General features: G+C 34.0%; 1 protein-coding gene across 6 annotated transcripts in view; it reads left to right on the top strand.

Annotated features, from left to right (window-relative positions):
• The window catches only part of Atg5 (autophagy related 5), a 125,380-nt gene that overhangs the window by 63,220 nt on the left and 43,591 nt on the right, over positions 1-18,569 (top strand). For all 6 annotated transcript variants that reach the window (XM_048782918.1, XM_015499749.2, XM_048782812.1 and 3 more), the window contains one exon: positions 12,906-13,000. In XM_048782918.1, the coding sequence (XP_048638875.1) occupies positions 12,906-13,000 (95 nt within the window). The remainder of the gene's footprint in view (positions 1-12,905; positions 13,001-18,569) is intronic.

The raw sequence follows: 18,569 nt of genomic DNA, 5'->3' as shown, positions 1-18,569 counted from the left end.
CCCAGTATTGGGGATTGAACTCAGGGGCACTCTATCACTGAGCTATATCTCTAGTCCCTTTTATATTTTATTTTGATACAGGGTCTTGCTAAATTGCTTAGGGCCTCATTAAGTTGCTGAGGCTAGTTTCAAACTTTTGATCCTCCTACCTCAGGCTCCTGAAACACTGAGATTACAGGTGTGTCCACCACTGTGCCTGGCAAGTTTTACATTTCTTAAATGATGTTTTTTGTTTTGGAACTTTAAAAGTAGTTCATGGGTTTTTTGTTTGTTTTTGTGGTGCTGGGGACTGAACCCAGAGCCTTGTGCATGTTAGCCAAGTGCATACTACCTCTGAGCCACATTGCCAGCCCTTGTGTTTCTCTAAAAGAACAAAAAGTTCTGGTGTACTTACTTTTCTAATCTTTGTCTTTTTTTCCCCCATTAGCTCCTTCTTACTTTTCTTTAGTGCAGGGTTTCTTAAAATATAGACCATTGGCCAGAATCATCCACTGGGAACTGACTATAATTGTAACCTAGACCAACTGAATCAGAAACTCCACTGCTCTGGAACAGGCTATCTCAACCATGGCACTATTGCCATTTTGGACCAGATAATTCTTTGATTTGGCTGCAGAGGTGGAAAGGTTGTCCTGTCCAGTGTATCATGGTATGATGTTCAACAGCACTCCTATTCACTGGATGCCAGTAGCATTGTATCCCACTCCTCAATCCCTAATTGTGACAAAAAAAAAAAAAAAGTCTCCAGACATTACCAAATATCTTGAGAATCACTGCTCTACAGAGAAGTGATATGGAGTCAATGGATAAAAACCTCTATTGGAATATTAAATACCTTTAACTCATTCCAGGATTCATGCTGATTACTTTACTACAATTTATATGCATTATTACTGCCTTTACAGCAGTTATACAAAATGTAGTTCAAAGTTCAAAGCCTCATTTATGAAGTTTCTCATCTATTTCAGTAGCTTAGTACTTGGACTTGTATGTCCAGTTGTTATAATGATTCATTTGGCTGAATTTGGAACCATATTCTTTTTCAACCCAAAGGCATTTGGCAGTTAAACAGATTAAACAGTTGCATACCCATCTCTTATATGTAAACTTAGGCTTATAATTTCTTGTAAACTTAACCATGTTTGTTTCTGGGAGGCAATTATTTTATTTTTGCTGAGGTGACTGTTAAATGACAAATGAATCAATAGTGTCCTGTTATTGTAGTAAGATCAGTATTGCTTGCATTTTTTAAGTAGTACTGTACTACTTCATTATTATGTAATATATATTTTCCCTTTTATTTTCATCTCTTCCAACTCACTTGGTTTTGTTCATTTGTTTGTTTGTTTGTTTATTTATTTTTAGTAAGTTCTGGATTATTAGATATACAACAATGTATTGTATATCAATTTTATATCAACAATTAGTAGTTAATGCTAGGTTAATGTGTTAACCAGCCCTAGCTATAATATGCTTTTATTGATGGGGGGGGGGCGGATAAAAGACCTAGAAATTATTGTTGCTGAGAATTTTACAATTTCCCACTCCTACTTGCAACTCTGCGCAACATCTCATTTACTCGTCTCTACCTTTGTAGAGTGCTCCTGATTAGTGGCTGTAGTGATAGTAATCTGGCTGTCAGATTTCTGCATATTAATGATGTTTCCTGAACCCCCCAAATCAGTGCTAGTTTCTTGTTGCTCATTGCATACCTTCTCTCTTTTACTACTCTAGGAACTATGGAAGAATCAGAGGTCCTTTTGTGTGAAAATTACATTTAGATATTATAAAACTACCTATGCCAATATGTTAATTGACAAAGAATTGCAAAGTTTTGAAACACTAGAATACTGGAAAAACATCCATTTTTAAAGGAGCACAATAAACAAGTCTGTTAATACAAAATGCAGCATGATCAGTAAAATCCTGATCATTATCTTCAAAGTGGCTTTCTACTTATGAAGCATTTCTTCCCACAAGGTCTCTTTAGGATCCAAACTATCCTTGAGTTCTTGGAGCTTTTTACATTTTAACTTTTTTCTATCTTTCACATTATTAGAAGGATATGAAAGTAACTCAAACAATGCTTCTAATCAGTTAGGAAATATCACTGTGTCATATTCAAAGTGTTAAGATTTTGCGAACTTCCTTAATCTTGTATCTTGGTTTTGTTAGTATCTCCTTAGATTTTCTTCTACAGATATATTTTTCTATGTTTGCTTTTCATAGATGTTTTTAAAACAATTTTAAAATTCAAAAACACTATTAACATTTCTTTTACATGATTCTTATGTGTTTTTTGGTTTTGTTCATTTGTAATAACTGCAGATTGAATCCAGGGCACTCTACCACTGAGCTACATACACTCCTAACCCTTTTTATTTTTCTTTTGAGGCATAGTCTAAGTTGCTGAGGCTGGCCTTGAACTTGCAATCTTAAGTAGGTGGGATTACAGGTATTCACCAAGAGATTAAAAATATTAATATTTGTGTGCCTGGGATACAGAGGAGCAGAAGAGAGGACACTGAGTGGAAATGCAGGAATTGAGAAAAGAGACGACTTCTTAGGTTTTAGTTAAAGGGGAAAGGCTTTATACTTATAATAGAAGCCCCCACCCATATTTATTTTTTAATTTATTTTCAGATGTTATGTTCAGAAAAATACAATATGAGATTCAAATATTTGAGTTGCAGATGAATAATATGGGAAACACTGGTAGGATAATTTTACATTTTAATAAATTCTTATTTTTACTATTAGGATTCTTAGAAATCTTGATTTTTGTGCATCATAGGATATTTGTATATATCAGTTATTACTAAAAGGAACTGAACTCATTTTTTAAAAAATAATTTTTGCAGTTCAATGGATCAAACTCAGGACATCATGCATTTGGCAGGTGTTTTATCACTGAGCTGTGCTCGAAGCCCAATATGTTTGTAAGAAATATTGGTTAATCCACAATAAGCTCATTATAAGAAGTAATAGAATGTTATTGTTAAAATTCTGTGTGGGCCCTATTTTGAGATATGTGTGATTTTAAGGACACAGCTTTTTTCCCAGTGAACATAAAAAGAAGTTTGTAGAAAATGCCACTAAAATTTTCTGTGATACATTAGCATTTTTCATGTAGCCACCATGGGCAGATTTGATAAGATGGATTCCAGATAGAATAAAATTTATCTAGAGATTATTCCAATTACTAAATTTCTCGTGGTATCCCAGTCCTGGATAGTTTTACATGTTATCTAATGATTCCTTATAAGAATTAGATAAATATTGTCACTTCTGCAAATGAGGAAATGAACTCAGCTAGTAAGAATCAGTACCAGAAATTTGAACCTCTGTCTCTTCTGATTCTAAGGTGAATCTATTTTTTCATTACATCTGGAGGTCATTAACTCTGGATATATGTTAGAGTCCTGTTGGTGAGCTTTCAAAAGGTACAGATGCCAGAGAATTAGATACCCATTCACATGAGGAGGGTCTTGCACTTTGGGTTAGTTTGTTTGGTTTTGGCACTGGTTATTGACCCCAGGGGTGCATTCTTTTTCTTTCTTTCTTTCTTTCTTTTTTTTTTTTTTTGAGGCAAGGCCTTGCTATGTTGCCATGCTGGTCTTGAACTGGATCCTCCTGCCTCAGTCTCCTGAGTTGCTGGGATTCAGGGTTGGGGGAGGGTGTGCTACTGCATCCAGCTACATATTTATATTTTTATTTTTAGAAGCTCTGCTTATGATCCTGGTGAGCAGCTAAGTTTGAGAAATGTTGTATTGAGTACTGCATCTCCAGTGATCACTGGTGAACCTTTGTTTGAAACTTTTGTTATTTGTCAGTGGTTAATCATCAGTAGTACTTTGTAATTCACATTTTATCACCAGAAGCATAAGACATTTGTATTTGAACAATGAGAGAATATCTTCCATAATAAACATTGGAAAGGTGACAGTGAACATGATATTGGATGTCTTTTTCCTTTTAGTTCTTCCAGAAATTATAATAGATTTTTTTTTTTATCATTACTTTGGTGTGCTTTTTTGAGTAAAGTAAAAATGAAGTCGATTAGTTGTTCAGTGTGTGGCACTCTATGTATCAGAAGGTGATTCGGCTAAGAGAAGGACATTTTCTCACTTTACAATAGCTTTGAAAAGTTATAAAGCAGAATATTGTTTTAAGTATTGATTTAAAGAGGAATATAGGTAAATTGTTAGTCCTGCCCTACTGTTTTCATATATATATCTCTGAAATCTCATTTTGGCAAGCAAGTTATAGTAAATGTTGTCTTTTGGATTAAAATTTTAACATTAGTGAATGAAATAACAGAATAAGTTTTTTGTATTGTGAAATTTTTGAGTTTCTACTCTTATGTCATACAAGTTTGAAATAAACTCTTTAATTGTATTTTGAGCTGCCTTTAAAATAAACCCAGTTATTGGGATTGACTTTGGAATACATTTAAAGATGTTGTAATCTGCACTTATAGTTTATTGGCTGCTATCAATTAAAATTTATAGTCCGCTTTTTTCAGTCCTTAGTAAGATTAGTTTTATTTGTTTTCAGCAATAGTTTTTAAACATTTACAGTTTTCATAGGTAACTAATTTTTATTTTATTTATGTTATGCTGTAATAAAGCATAACAGTAATGAACCCCTCATCTTCTCAGATTAAAAAGAAACCTTTCACCCCATCCTATGAATCTCTTCTGTACTCATATATAAACGCACGCACGCACGCACGCACTTTTTTTTTTGGTGGTGGAGATCATGCTAGTGATTGAACTCAGAGCCTTGAGCATGCACTCTGTTGTTGAGATACATCCTCAACTTCCCCTAATATTGTAAGATGTGTTTAGGAAATGGATGGGTTGGGGTGGAGTGGTTATCTTGTCTTAAGGATAGTAGACGAGGAACTCAGATTAGCTTGCCACAACTGGAGGCCTCCCCAGATGTTGGCTTAGATTTTCTCAGACCATCATTTCTATTCCCACCACCTTTTATGAATTTCAACTGGAAATAAAGTAGTTGCAATTGATGAAATGTATATGCAACTAAATTGTACCCACAGAGTAAAAAGATCGAAACTATGGTATTTGAAAGAGTTAGAGAAAAGGCAAAACAAGACATAAAGGCTTATGGTATTGTAAAATGTTGCAGTTGGGTTGTATTAAAACTCTGTTCTCCCCAAAATGACTCACAGAGACTGTTATATAACTCCAGCAGGCAACATTCATGTAGAATTTGGTATTTCCTGGCCCTAAGCCTGGCTGAACACTAGATATCTTAGGGTGATTGGGTTTGGACAGGACTATTTTTCCATATTGGTGTTCACATTTTACTTATATAATCTAGGATGCACAGTGGTGCCTTGTTGAATCTGAGGCAGCCTAAAAGATAATGATAATAGCAAACAGTATGTAGCACTTTGTATCTATTAACCCATTTATTTCTTTCAATAGAATTATGAATATGTTATTACTATTTTCCCTTTATAGACAAAGAAATTGTATGAAGTTTCAAAAATGTCCTATTCAGTAGCTCACACAAATAGTAAATGGCAAAGCTGTGGCATAGGTACTGTGGTTCCACAGTTTTGGTTTTTTTTGTTGTTGTTGTTAGCTATGGCACATTTGAAATTCCCACTTTCGATTTCCATTTGCCTAAATTATTCATTAATTTTGGTATTTTATCAATAAAAAACATTGAGTATGTACTATGTGCCTTAAACTTTCTAGGACTGAAGATACAGAAGACAAGATTCTTGCTCCCATAGAACTTATCTATGGTAGTGAGACAATAAGTAATTAAGCATGGAAATAGGGTAATTTCACATAATGATAAGTGTTTAGAAGAAAATAGCCTAATGGTATAGAGAATGATTGAAGACTGGGGCTACTTTTACTGAGATTATGAAATAAGTTAATTTGAGGAGACAACACTTGTGTTGAGACTTAAATAATCAGAAGGAAGGAGCTATGTGAAGATAAGAGAAGGTATTCCAGGCTTGTAAAACTGTGAGATGAGAATACCTTGGCATTTTTCTAGGACATACACGTGTGCACACACACATCCACACACAAAATAGTGTGACTTGGAGCTCAGTAAGTAAGCAGGATACTATCTTAGTAAGTTGGAAGGTGGGTCTTGAGATCTCAGAGGAATGCATGAGCAATAAATATCCTTCCAAGGGAATGGGAAGTGGCCAATAGGAGTCAGCACCCTGAGGAAGAGGTATTTTATTTCTGACAGTATTTATTGTTTCCTGTGTGCAGAATTGGGCAGGCATCTGTCTGTCCCAGTTGTAGGCAATAAGAGGATGCAGTGATTTTTGTTTCAGTTTGTTTTGTTTTTAATGATTTTTGTACTTAAAATAACTACATTTTTCAAGTCCATCATGACATATTATTCTTTATGACCCATTAGAGAAATGTTTGAAAAATTTATTCATTAGTGATACAATTTGGTTTGTTTAAAAAGAGCACTTTAGATGCTGGGAAGAAGAGACATATGGAAACAGAAAGACCAATTATGAAGCTGCTGCAGTTGTTGAAATGAGGATTGTGATTTAGATGAAAGCAGTAGCAATATTTAGATGAAAGCAGTAGCAAATTGATAATATTTAGAGTACAGATTAATTGTACTCTAAATATTATCAACTACTGTTCTTGATGCCCATTTCCCTGGACTGTAGCTCTTGTTTTACAGGACAAAGGAATAAATGTCTTCTCCCAGTTTATCCTCAGGCATCAATAGCCTATGTCAAATTTTCCTGAGACCTGTGTTTCATTGCTCTTTTGATTCCCTCAAACCACAAATTCCTCTGGGTCCAATCCTACTGCCAAGATGTATTTATGTACAGGATTAAAGATATTCTCCTCCAAGACTGGCACTTCTCAATCTGCCAATCCAACGCTCTTGAAATGGGTTGCATTGTATCATGAAATAGCTCTTGATGAATTTTCAGGGGCCTTAAATACTTTTCAGAGCTACTTTGCCTTAGAAGCTTTCCTCAGATATATCTGTTACTTTAAACTCTGTGCAGTAGTGCCAGTCTTTTCTGGCTCATATATAAATGTGTGGGTGTAGTTCTGTTGAGCAGCATCTAAGTACTGATGGATGTGCCAAGAGAAAGAGAATGCTCCTTGTCCCTAGTTCACCTCAGCTGCCTGGTTAGATGTAATTCTCTTAATTTGACTTGACTCAGAAGACAAATGAGCTCGAAGATACACCTCACTTATTTTACATCTGCTTTTGACAGCCTACCAGTAATTACTATTTATTCCCTTTTCTCTTCTCCTATTTTGCCTTACAAAGATTTTTAACATATTGCATGTGAAGAAATTAATTCAAATAAGTCTATATTTGGATATGTTTTCTGATACATATCTTGAAAACTTCTGGTTAAAGCACTACATATATTACACAACAACTTGTATTGCTGATTTGAATAATCCAGGTGGTAGATGCAAAATCTTATGAGGAGTGGATCCCCTTCCTAGTGATTTTTAAACTATTTGGTTTTCTTCTCAAAGAACAGCTTAGAGTCAGTCTTTTATATCTTGACATAGTGACGTTTATTTGGGGTGCTGTAACTGTTGTCTTTGGCATTATAAATATTCAAGACCAGTAAGTGAATACAATGTGTATGTATATAGGGGTCATCTCATCCTTTTCCTATGAGGTGCCCACCAACTGAATTAAGATTTTGTAATAATTCCTGAAGTCTCCCAATGTGTACTCCTTGTCTTCCATGGGGATTTCAAGCACATTTTGGCACATGAGTGTTGAAAATAATTTTGCCTGAAGTTCTTTCTTCCCATAAAGCTTAAGTAGAAGAATCCTTCAAATTTGCCTTTTTTTTTTTTCCATGTAAGGAACAGAGAATAAAAGTCTAATGTACCTTGAGATAATCTGAAATTCTTTTTTGTTTGTTTGTTTGCTTTTGTTTTTATGGTGCTGGGGACAAATCAGGTCACATGCATGCTAGGCAAGCACTCTATCACTGATCCTGATTATTTTTTCTGTATTAAATTTTTTTTTTCCAAGATCAATATAAAAGCTTAATGCAGTAGAAAATAAGGAACAGTTCATGGCCACTAAGATTTTTGAGGAATTCTATTTTTAATCCTTTTAAAAAACAGATGCAATGTTTTTGGTGTGGGGGGTATTCCTGGGGATTTAACACACAGGCACTTAACCATGGAGCCACATCCCCAGTCCTTTTTATGTTTTACTTTGAAACAGCATCTCACTAAGTTGCTGAGGTTAGCCTCGAACTTGTAATCCTCCTGTCTTAGCCTCCCAAGCCCCTTGGATTACAGGCATGTGCCACTGGGCCTGGCTTAGAGGTAATATTTCTACAGAACAGTCCTTCAATTTTATAATCCTTGCATTAATAGCATTCTTGAATTTCAAAAAGAAAACTATCAGTTACATTGCTAGTAAGTCTGATAGAAAATGTGTTTGTTCTTTCTTTCTCCTATTATATGAATAATCTAAACAAATGCTAGTTTATATCTTTTCCTACCTAGTTTTTTTTAATTGTGTTTTGCAGGAGAACTAAATAAATTTGGAAGTTGTTGAAATTGATGTGCATATTTAATAGATGCATAGTTGTATGTGGTTAAAAATGAATAGCCAAAGGTCATTATGGTATAAGTACTGTGTGTTCTTGATGGCCAAAGAAACAAATCACTAATTTTATGACTTAATTATAATAATGAATAGTATAGTTTCAGTATTTAAACTATTGCTTGAAAGCAGTTCAGTATATTCTTAATTCATTAATATTTAGGAAAATAGTAAAAATTTTGATCTTAAACTTTATTGATTAAAGTAGATACTGATATTATAAAGTCCAGTTTGAAAGGCAATTGGTTATATACACAATTTTAGAGCTAATTTTCTTTAACTGCTATCTGTATCTTACTTGATAATAAACAAGTAATAAAAGTTAATTTATTCTTAGTGTGCTTTTCATATTGCTTAGAAAATGCCAAAAATTTTTATATGGGATTATAACCTTTTATAAGAAGATTAAAAACTGATACAAGTATAGATCCTTTATCATGTCTTTCTTCTTTTGAAACATAGTTGTCTGTCTGGGTCCAATCAGGAGATAGAAACTACACATTGGGTTGAACAGGGTAAGTTTTGTAAAGAATGATTAAACCCTGATAAAAGAGAGACTTTAAGACAAAAAAGTATATATGGTACCTAGGACTGGTAGAGAAAGGACAAACTTCAATAGGCCCCTTCCTTAAGGCTGGGATTCAGATCTCAGTGGGGAAAGGTATAATTCAATCTACCAAATTAAAGGGTACCATTGTACCCTGGTCAGAGCTAGTTCATAGGCAGTTGGGTAATATAGCATGTAGAGGGGAAGGAACCCTTTGAGCCACCTGTATGCCTCTGCAGGCAGGAAGTCTTGAGAGGGTTGGATTTTGTGTTGAGAGGGAAGATTATTGCTAGGCAGGGCCTATACTTCCAGGTCCTTGAGAAGACTGCACATCTGGGCATGTGTGTGAGGCAGCCTTCACTTGATGTTCTTACCTCAGTACCACTGATCCACTATGCAGTAGTTGGAAACTACAGAACTGCCTTTTGCCCTATAATCTCCTTTGAACACTCATTGCTGAGAAACCTTCAAGTAGTTGTTACTGTAGAGAATCTCAAAATATTTGTGTCCATGTGGGACTGTATATGTTGAAGGGAGAATTTGAAACTGAAGATTATTAAATTTGTAACTGTCATAGTCAAGTTTCCATTTGTCCTTTCCCCAGTTTTTGTACTTTCTTGCAGTACATATTTGCAACCTCTTTTGACTAATTACTTTTCTGCATCTTTTATTGTTTGTGATTGTTTTTCTTCTTTTAGCACTGTTGACATCTGGGGTCAGGATAATTGTATTGGGAGGCTGTCCTGTGTATTATGGTAGGCTTAGCAGCATCTCTGGCCTCTATCCCTAAATGCTAATCACACATACATCTCCTCCTGCCTGTACATAGTTCACATTGTGTTTTGTTTTGCTTTTTGGTACCAAGATTGAACCCAAGGGTGTTTAGCTACTGACATCTCCCCAATCTTTAAAAAAATTTTTTTTTCCTCAAATTTTGAGACAGAGTCTCCCTAAGTTGCTTAGAGCCTTGCTAAGTTGCTGAGGCTGGTTTCAAATCTGCAATCCTCCTGCGTTAGCCTCCCAAGCTGCTAGGTTTATAGGCATGCACCCACCACACTGAGCTCCACAGCAAAAAGGTCTCCAAATGTTAAGAAAATCCTTTGGAGATCAGCATTTTCCTTGGTTGAAAACTTATTGTAGCCTGTGTTGTTCTCTCTTTTAGAAGCAATTTTAATATCTGTTTTAATGAGGGTTTGCTAGTGTTTTTTTTTTTTTTTTAAACAGGCTCAGTTTTAATAGAGAAGGAATCTTAATTATGAAACTTATTTTTAGAAGAGGCATTAGAAACTAACACCTTTTAAAAAGTATCTTATGTGAATTAAGGTGGAATTTTAAGTGGATTTTGTTTCTAATAACCTTGATATTTGGTTGCAGGGCTAGGATTAGAGAATTCCGTTTTTTTAAATGAAATATTATATTTGTAGTGTTTTAGTATATTCATTCTTTGATTCAAGAGCTTATGCTCTGCCTTTACCATGCAAGGTGCTAGAGATTAAATGACAATACACTGAGTGAAATTTTTCAAGTATGCATGAAGAATCATTTAGTTGTCACATTCTTGCCTTGATTCTTTTTTTTTAAAGATTTTTAAAAACATGGATACAATATCTTTATTTATTTTTTTTAATGTGGTGCTGAGGATTATACCCAGTATCTCACAAGTACGGACCCTAGCCTCTTGCCTTGATTCTTGATGGTAAAACAAAACATTTTTTAAACATTAAAATATAATTTCTTCCTATATGAAATGACCGTGTTAAAGGTGCTACTCTTAGGTTTAAGGTATAGTTTTGCAACTGGGGTGGTATTTGAATCAGAAGATCCACATTCTGGCCTTGTTCCTTATTAAGCATCTTCATCATTTGTGAAACTGTACTTGATTAACTGGATTCAAAATCCCTAACCTACAATTTCTAATATGTCATGAGTAGTCCCCCAGGTTAGAGTTGAAGATGAGACCAGGGAAGGCCTAAAAGCCAGTCATAGTCTTCTAGCACTTATGTTCTGGGTACAAGAAGAAACAATTTTACTTTTATATAGTTATGAAAGCTTAAGCAATTAAGATTGCTTGTAGATTAATTGGAGACAAGTCTAGCAGTAGAGTAAGGGCTCAAACAGTGAGTTGGCCTGAAATTCTTGACTTCTTTACCTGCTTTACAGATTTTTGGCCATGATAAAAATTTCTGACTATGGAAAACATTTTATTGTAAGGATTCTAGAAAGGAATTGCTTAAGAAATAGTATACAGAATCAGAGAAAAGTTTGTAGTTACATGTTGGATGAGGGGCTTGTATCCAGAATATATAAAGATTGCTTAGAACTTAATAGCAAAAAGAACACAATTTAAAATGGAGTAAAGGATTTAATAGATATTTTTCTAAAGAAGAATGTACTACTGGTCAATAAACACATGACAAGATGCTTAGCATTATTTGTTGTTAGGAAAGTACAATTCAAACCCATAGTGAGATACTACTTTATACTCACTTGGATGACAGAGTATGAAATACCAGAAATTAAAGTGTTGGCAGGAATGTGGATAAATTGGAACCCTCATTCATTACTTGGGGGAATGTAGAGTGGTTTCGGTCATTAGGGAAAACAGGTTGGCAGTTCCTCAAAACAGCAGTTAAACAGAACTTCCGTAAGATGTAGCACTTTCATTCCAAGGTAAATATCCCAAAGAACTGGAAATGCATGCTCACACAAAAATTGTGCGTGAACATTTTTTGTTGTGTTTTGTTTTCCCACCTCACGATCCTCCTGCCTTAGCCTACCATATCTGGTGCATTAATGTTCTTAATAATAATATTTCTAATACCCAAAAGTTCAAAAAATATTTTATTGAAAAAAACTCATATTTTTTCAGGTGATTGATAAAATCTTGTAACTCCATGTGGTGGAATGGTTTTTGGGCACAAAAACAAATGAGATTCTGATACATGCTATAGGAAAAATGAACAATATGTTGCATGGAAAAAAAATGAAAAGACCGCATATTGTGTGATCCACTTATATAAAATATTCTGAACTCTATTGAGAAACCACTGAATTCTAAACATTAGAGGGTAAACAGTATGGCATGCACATTATGTCTCAGAAATGTTTTAATGAACCTAAATAATAAAAAAGATTAATCAGTGTGAGATTATGCTATACAATAGACATTTCACAAGTACAGTTATTTTTAATTTTTTCTGTACTGGAGATTGAACCCAGAGATGTTTTACTACTAAGCTACATCCCCAGACCTTTTTTTCCTTTGAGACAGGGTCTCACTAAGTTACCCAAGCTGGCCTTGAACTTGGAATCATCCTGCCCCAGCCTGCTGAATAATTGGGATTTATAAGTGTGTACCAGTATGCCTAGCACCAAGTTCAGTGTTTGGCTTTGTTTCTGTATGCACATTCTGGCTAACGTTTAGTTTACTTAAGTCTGTCCGTTTATAGTTGAACAGTTGCATTGAGATCAGGAGAGTCAAATTATCTTTCCATACCTGGCCATCATAACACAAATAGTCACATATCTGTTTAGGGTTTTTCTTATAAGAAAAAATGTAAATAGGAAGAGGAAAAATTATGTAGAAAATTTAACTTTATATCTTTATGTTTAATTATGGAAAGATAAGATTAGTTAATTATAGTTTATTGAAATTTCTAGGAGATATTCATGTCTTCATGTGAGATATTCCATTAGAATGTTCATTTTAATAACACAGTTTATATCATTTCAGACAGATTTGACCAATTTTGGGCCATTAATCGGAAACTTATGGAGTATCCTGCAGAAGAAAATGGATTTCGTTATATCCCTTTTAGAATATATCAGGTAAGAAGTAACATTTTGAAAAATACTAAGTTGTGAAAGCCTCAGACATCTTACTTCTTGAAGCAATCCTGGTCCAAAAATCTGTTGTGTAGTATCTGAAAGTTTGTTTTTCAGATCTGACTTTTGGTGGCAATTATATTAGAGATTGACTTGTGTGCAGTTACTACTCAATATTCAAAGTTTTTGTATTTGCAGAATTACCTACTTGCTAAAATTTATCAGTGACCCCTAAGTCAGTACTTGAAACACTTTGCAATTTTACAAGATGTGCAGTGGAGTTAAAAATATGATTTGCCTGATGTGCATGTTCCAAGCTGACGTTAAACAAAGCAACACTTTTTCTTCTTGTTCACCTTTCATAGTATAAACAAGAGTCCTTTTCATAGTCTGTTCAGTCCATTTTTTTTCCTGTTCCTTTTGGGGGTATGGGAGGGTTGTTTTTTTTTTGGTTGGTGATTTTTGTGCTGTATAGAATGTACTTTAGGCACAGTGTAGTTTTTGTTTGTTTGTTTTTGTTTTTTAATATTTTGTTGTTATTGTTATAGATGGACACAATACCTTTATTTTATTTTTCTGTGGTGCTGAGGTTCAAACCCAGTGCTTCACGTGTGCCAGGCAAGTGCTCTACCACTGAGCCACAACCCCAAACCCGTGGTGTAGTTTTTAAACAGAAATGTACTTAAAGCAAGATTATGTATTAGGTGATGAATATGTCATAACAAAAGCTCTCAGAAACATAACATCATTTCTCTTAGGCCCAGTAGTTCAGTATTTGCTAATTCAGTGTTTTAAGTCACTTTTTATAGAATATAACTATTACAAATAAAAGGATTGCATTCATTTTATATGGTGAATTCTTGGAATTGTACAACAAAATAGACAGTAAGTAGCTTTGCAGGTCTTCATTACAGCAAATATATAGGAGGTAAAGAACTATAATATTTTGTATAGTACTTAAAAATTCAATGTGCTTGGGATATAATATAGCAAATACTAAATACTTATTGAGGGCCTGGGGTTGTAACTCAGTGGTTGAATGTTTGCCTAACATGTGAGGTCACAGGTTTGATCCCAAGCACCACCAAAAAATAAATAAATAAATTATCGAATTAATGATATTCTAGAAAGCAAATTACCTGCTATCATGGGAAATCATTTAAGAACAGAGAGTCTGCTCTAGTTAAGTCATCACATAACTATATTCAAAGAGGAAGACCAATCGCCTGATTAAAAATTAGCAAATAAAGTCTCAGAATACTGAAGGAATAAAATACCTTTTTATTCAATGCTGCAGGTATAATTTCCAAGGGGTTGATACTTTTCTTGAAGTCAGGATTGCTATGTTCCTAGTCTGGGTCCAGCATCTAGTAAAGTACCCAGCATGTGAATTTTTAACTTGGTAATCATTTATTGTTGATCTTCTTTTCATTTTATTCTATCATAATCTCCATACTAACTTACCATAAGGCATTTCTACAGCCCAACAAAGTATTTTATTTATGGAATTTAGTTGAACAAAGTATGTAACTTTAAATGACTTTAAAGACATTTTCAAAAGAAGAGTTCCAAAATTGTTTTCAGATTTGTACTTCCTAGCACTTAGAAGTGTATTGTTCAATTCTGGTGTTTACATTTAATGATACTGTATTTTCCTTATGTAATTACTTTGAGTTCCCATAGGGATAGTGTATTATATTAATGCTTAATGTAGGGATTATTATTGTCAGAATAATAGTGCAGATATAGAGAAGAGAGGTCTTCCTTTTTGGTATATCATTGTATTCTGGTGGAAAATTGTCAGTTCGTATCTCTTACTCTTGTTTATTATAATGCAGAAAGAAGTGGAGAATGGGGTTAGGAGGAAAAAGAAAATGTGTATGCATGGGAAAAATGGTTTTTATAAAAATTCCATAATTAGTAAGTGAGAAGGTAGAGAATTCTCAAAATTTGCCTTACAAAACCTGGCTGCCAGTGCTTCTTGCCTGATCTTTCCAGTGTCAAGACAGTTGGGCATTTTGTCTTTAAAAGAAAGAGACTGAAGTTTTTAAGTGACCTACATAACTTTCCTTTTGGCTTTATACCCAAGTGTGTTGTGTAACATGAATATAACAATTTAGGTCTTCCAGTTTTTACTAATTTATCATATCCTGACTTTCTTCATTTCCCTATTTTACATTTTATTTTATTTTGGTTTTTGGGTACCAGGAATTGAACCCAGAGGCACTTAACCACTGAACATATTCAGCCCTTTTTTAATTTTTATTTTGAGACAGGATCTCTCTAAGTTGCCAAGGGTGGTTTGAATTTGCAGTCCTCCTGCCACCACTCTCGGCCCTATTTTATGTTTTTAAATATCCATGCATGTTCTGACCAAAGAGAGATGGAGTCCTGTTTTCTTTCTTTTTTTTTGATTATATGATCTCTACTTAACATTAGATTTCTGTTGCTAACTTTTGATTAGTTTATATGTTTGTGATATTTTGTTTTTGAGTCTAGCTTTTTATTTATATGGCATTTCGATTATTACCTTTTATTTAATATTTAGTACTGTAGTCTTTGAGATCTTTAGTTAGTAAAGAAGATGTAAAGAAACCCTGAAAGTCCATGTTATTAATATACAAATGAAGGGAATAATTTTCACTAAAATACTTATTTTACTCTGCAGAATCCTAATAGAATTCCTGTACAGCAAGGAGTGAGCAAGGGACCCTGAGCATGCTTGAGAGAGGCCCATTTTATCATGTTGAAGTCTCAAATCTGTCTTAGGAGGTAGGAATCATTATCTCATTTCTAAAAAATGAGGAAATGGAAGGTCAGCGACCTTTGTATCACTTGCTCACTATCAAAGAAATGAAAGAATCTAAACTTAGTTCTGATTTGTGAACTTTTTGTTGTTGTTGTTTGTACTAAGGATTCAATCCAGGGTTGTTCTTCTACTGAGCTACTTACTCAGCCCTTTTAATTTTTTTTAAGTCAAGTGCTCGCTAATTGTTGAGACTGGCCTCAAACTTGCAGTTTTACTACTTTAGCCTCCAAATAGCTGGGGTTAAAGGTGATCTCCACCATGTCCAGCTTATCATAATTTTCCTTTATATATTATGACAAAAAGTAAAGTTCACCTTACATTGATAGGAAACTAGAACTTTGGCAATGTTCTTTAAAGATTGGCTTTTGTAAAGATTATGTAGAACTACTTATTTTTCATCTGGAAAATGTTTATTTATAGGCTCAAAATGATTATAACCAAGTGACAGAATTATAGTGGTAAAAGTTAAATTCCTCTAGAAACTGTCTAGAGAAGTTGCAGACCATGTTTCTGTCATTTACATAACAGTTTGGTTTGGTGTGTGAGTTTCAGGTTTGTGTTCCTGAAATCCAGGTGCTTTAGTATTAGCCAGTATTCTAGAAATGAGGTTAATGGCAGGAAGTGTTACAGAAATGTAACCAATATGTTATTTATGATAGCACATTTAAATAGATGGTGATTAATGAGAGTATCTGTCAGAAAGATTTGTAAAATGACCATAAATTCCTTAGATATTGGTATTTCTCTTGTAGAATGAACTTAACCTATTGTTTCAGTTTTTTAAAGAAGGAACAGATTCATAAATGTTATCCTGTCAATATATTTTGAGTAAAAAGTTTTCTCTGATTTGCCTTATATGAGTTTATTTACTCACAAATATTTGCATTTCCATGCCCTGTGCTATACACAGGGAAGTCAAGTGGTGGTTAATATTATATATATCATTCCTGAGAGGTTGAAAGAAACTAATCAACTTCAGTATACAGATATAACACTGCAACTGTGATTTCTGTGAATAGATACGTAGTGTAATAAAATTCTGATGCTCCTGGGGGAATTTGAACTAGTTTGGGAAGACAGAGGAGGCTGATTCGAGGAAACCTCGTGTTTCTTAGGGTAGGCAGAAAGTCTGGAGAAGAACATTATAGGCAAAGGGGACTTTGAGACAGAGGACCTCTTGAGTATCAGGAGTTGTGGGGAAAGAGGCTGCAAAGGTACAGATTAGACCATATTACCATGTTTTCTCTTTATTCTGGAAGGAATGGAAAAATCTTAAGATAAATTTTAATAATTTGAATATCCATTCATACTTATTCAACAAAGATTATTATGCCATCTCCTCTCTTTTCCATGTTGTTTTTGAGGTTATAAACAAATTTAGGGACTTTTCTTAGGAACCACCTAACAATGTTATTTTCAGTTTTAAACAAAACACAAAGCTGATTAACGGTGTTTGTTTCCTCTTACATGATTAGATGGTTCCCACTTATCCTTAGAAGAAGTTCTTCATCAGTTATGTAATAATACAAAAAGTGGAATTTTGAGTTTAGATTTGTTCTCTTTCATAATCATCAGAGCTCTCTGTTCTTTCTCATTTACTATTTTATGTTCATTTGTCATTAAACCCCCATTAATATTTTAATTTGATCAGGTTTACTGGCTATTTTTACTTTTACAAATCTACTTACTTTCTATTGTGATGTGCTAAGATATATTTAAGAATCTAAATATTTAGCAATTTCAGAGGAGAAAAAGTATATTTTTAAAAATGGAAACTAGGATGTCAGGGATTAACTGGGCACTTCCTAAACTGAAGAAGTCAAATTTTAGGCTCTTTTTTTCCCCCAGAATGTTAATTTATTAATATTGAAATGTGAGAACAGTACAGATGTGTGGCAAATTATGGTCATGTCTTTAGGATTCCTCCTCCAATATTATAGCAGTGGTAGTGAGAAATTATGAACTCTAATCTTCTGTTATTTTACATTTTGATTAATACCTTGCAATAACATCTAACAGAAAAGCCAAAGAGCAATAGGAGGTTCATATTAGTTATTTAGTAAACCAAATATTGATGCTTTCAGTTTTAGTTTTTGATTATTTCAAAAAGACACATTGTATAATTTGTAATCTACTTTGTACAGAGATTTTAAATATGTTTAGGAGCATATAATACTAATATTCTCTGTTCTACATATAATTATATATTATTTGGTTTAAAAATAATTTAAATTTTTTCCATAAGAAAAAAATTTTAATCTGGTAACATAAAAATCTACAGCCCCACTTCACCCTGCCCTAGTCCTCAGGATTGATCCTAGGAACTCTGTGAAAGCTAGACAGGCATCCTACCACTGAGTAACATCTCTACCCCTTTTTCCTTTTATTGAGGCAGTATGTCTCTAAGTCATCCATGCTGTCCTTGAATTTGTAATCACCTTGCTTTGGCCTCCCCAAGTAGCTGGGATTACAGTTGTATGCCACCATACCAGGCAAACTTGATACTCTTTTAGCATTTACCTATTGTCCCATTCTGTTTTTTTCTATAAATTTTACTACATCAAGTACTTCATGTAAGGGGAATCTTATATTACTTTTTTTTTTTTTTGGACTGGCTTATTTCATTTGACATAATGTTTTCTAAGTTCGTAAAGGCTCATTAGAATTTTCTTCTTTCCTCCCTTCCTTGTTTTCAGTGCTGGGAATTGAATTCAGGACCTGTGCATGCTGGACAAGTGCTCTTCAAATGAATCACACCTTAAT

This window comes from Marmota marmota, unplaced genomic scaffold (genome assembly GCF_001458135.2).
Source record: "Marmota marmota marmota unplaced genomic scaffold, marMar, whole genome shotgun sequence".
Taxonomy (NCBI): domain Eukaryota; kingdom Metazoa; phylum Chordata; class Mammalia; order Rodentia; family Sciuridae; genus Marmota; species Marmota marmota.
Note: the sequence above shows the minus strand (reverse complement) of the source record. Positions and strands in the feature narration are given on the sequence as shown.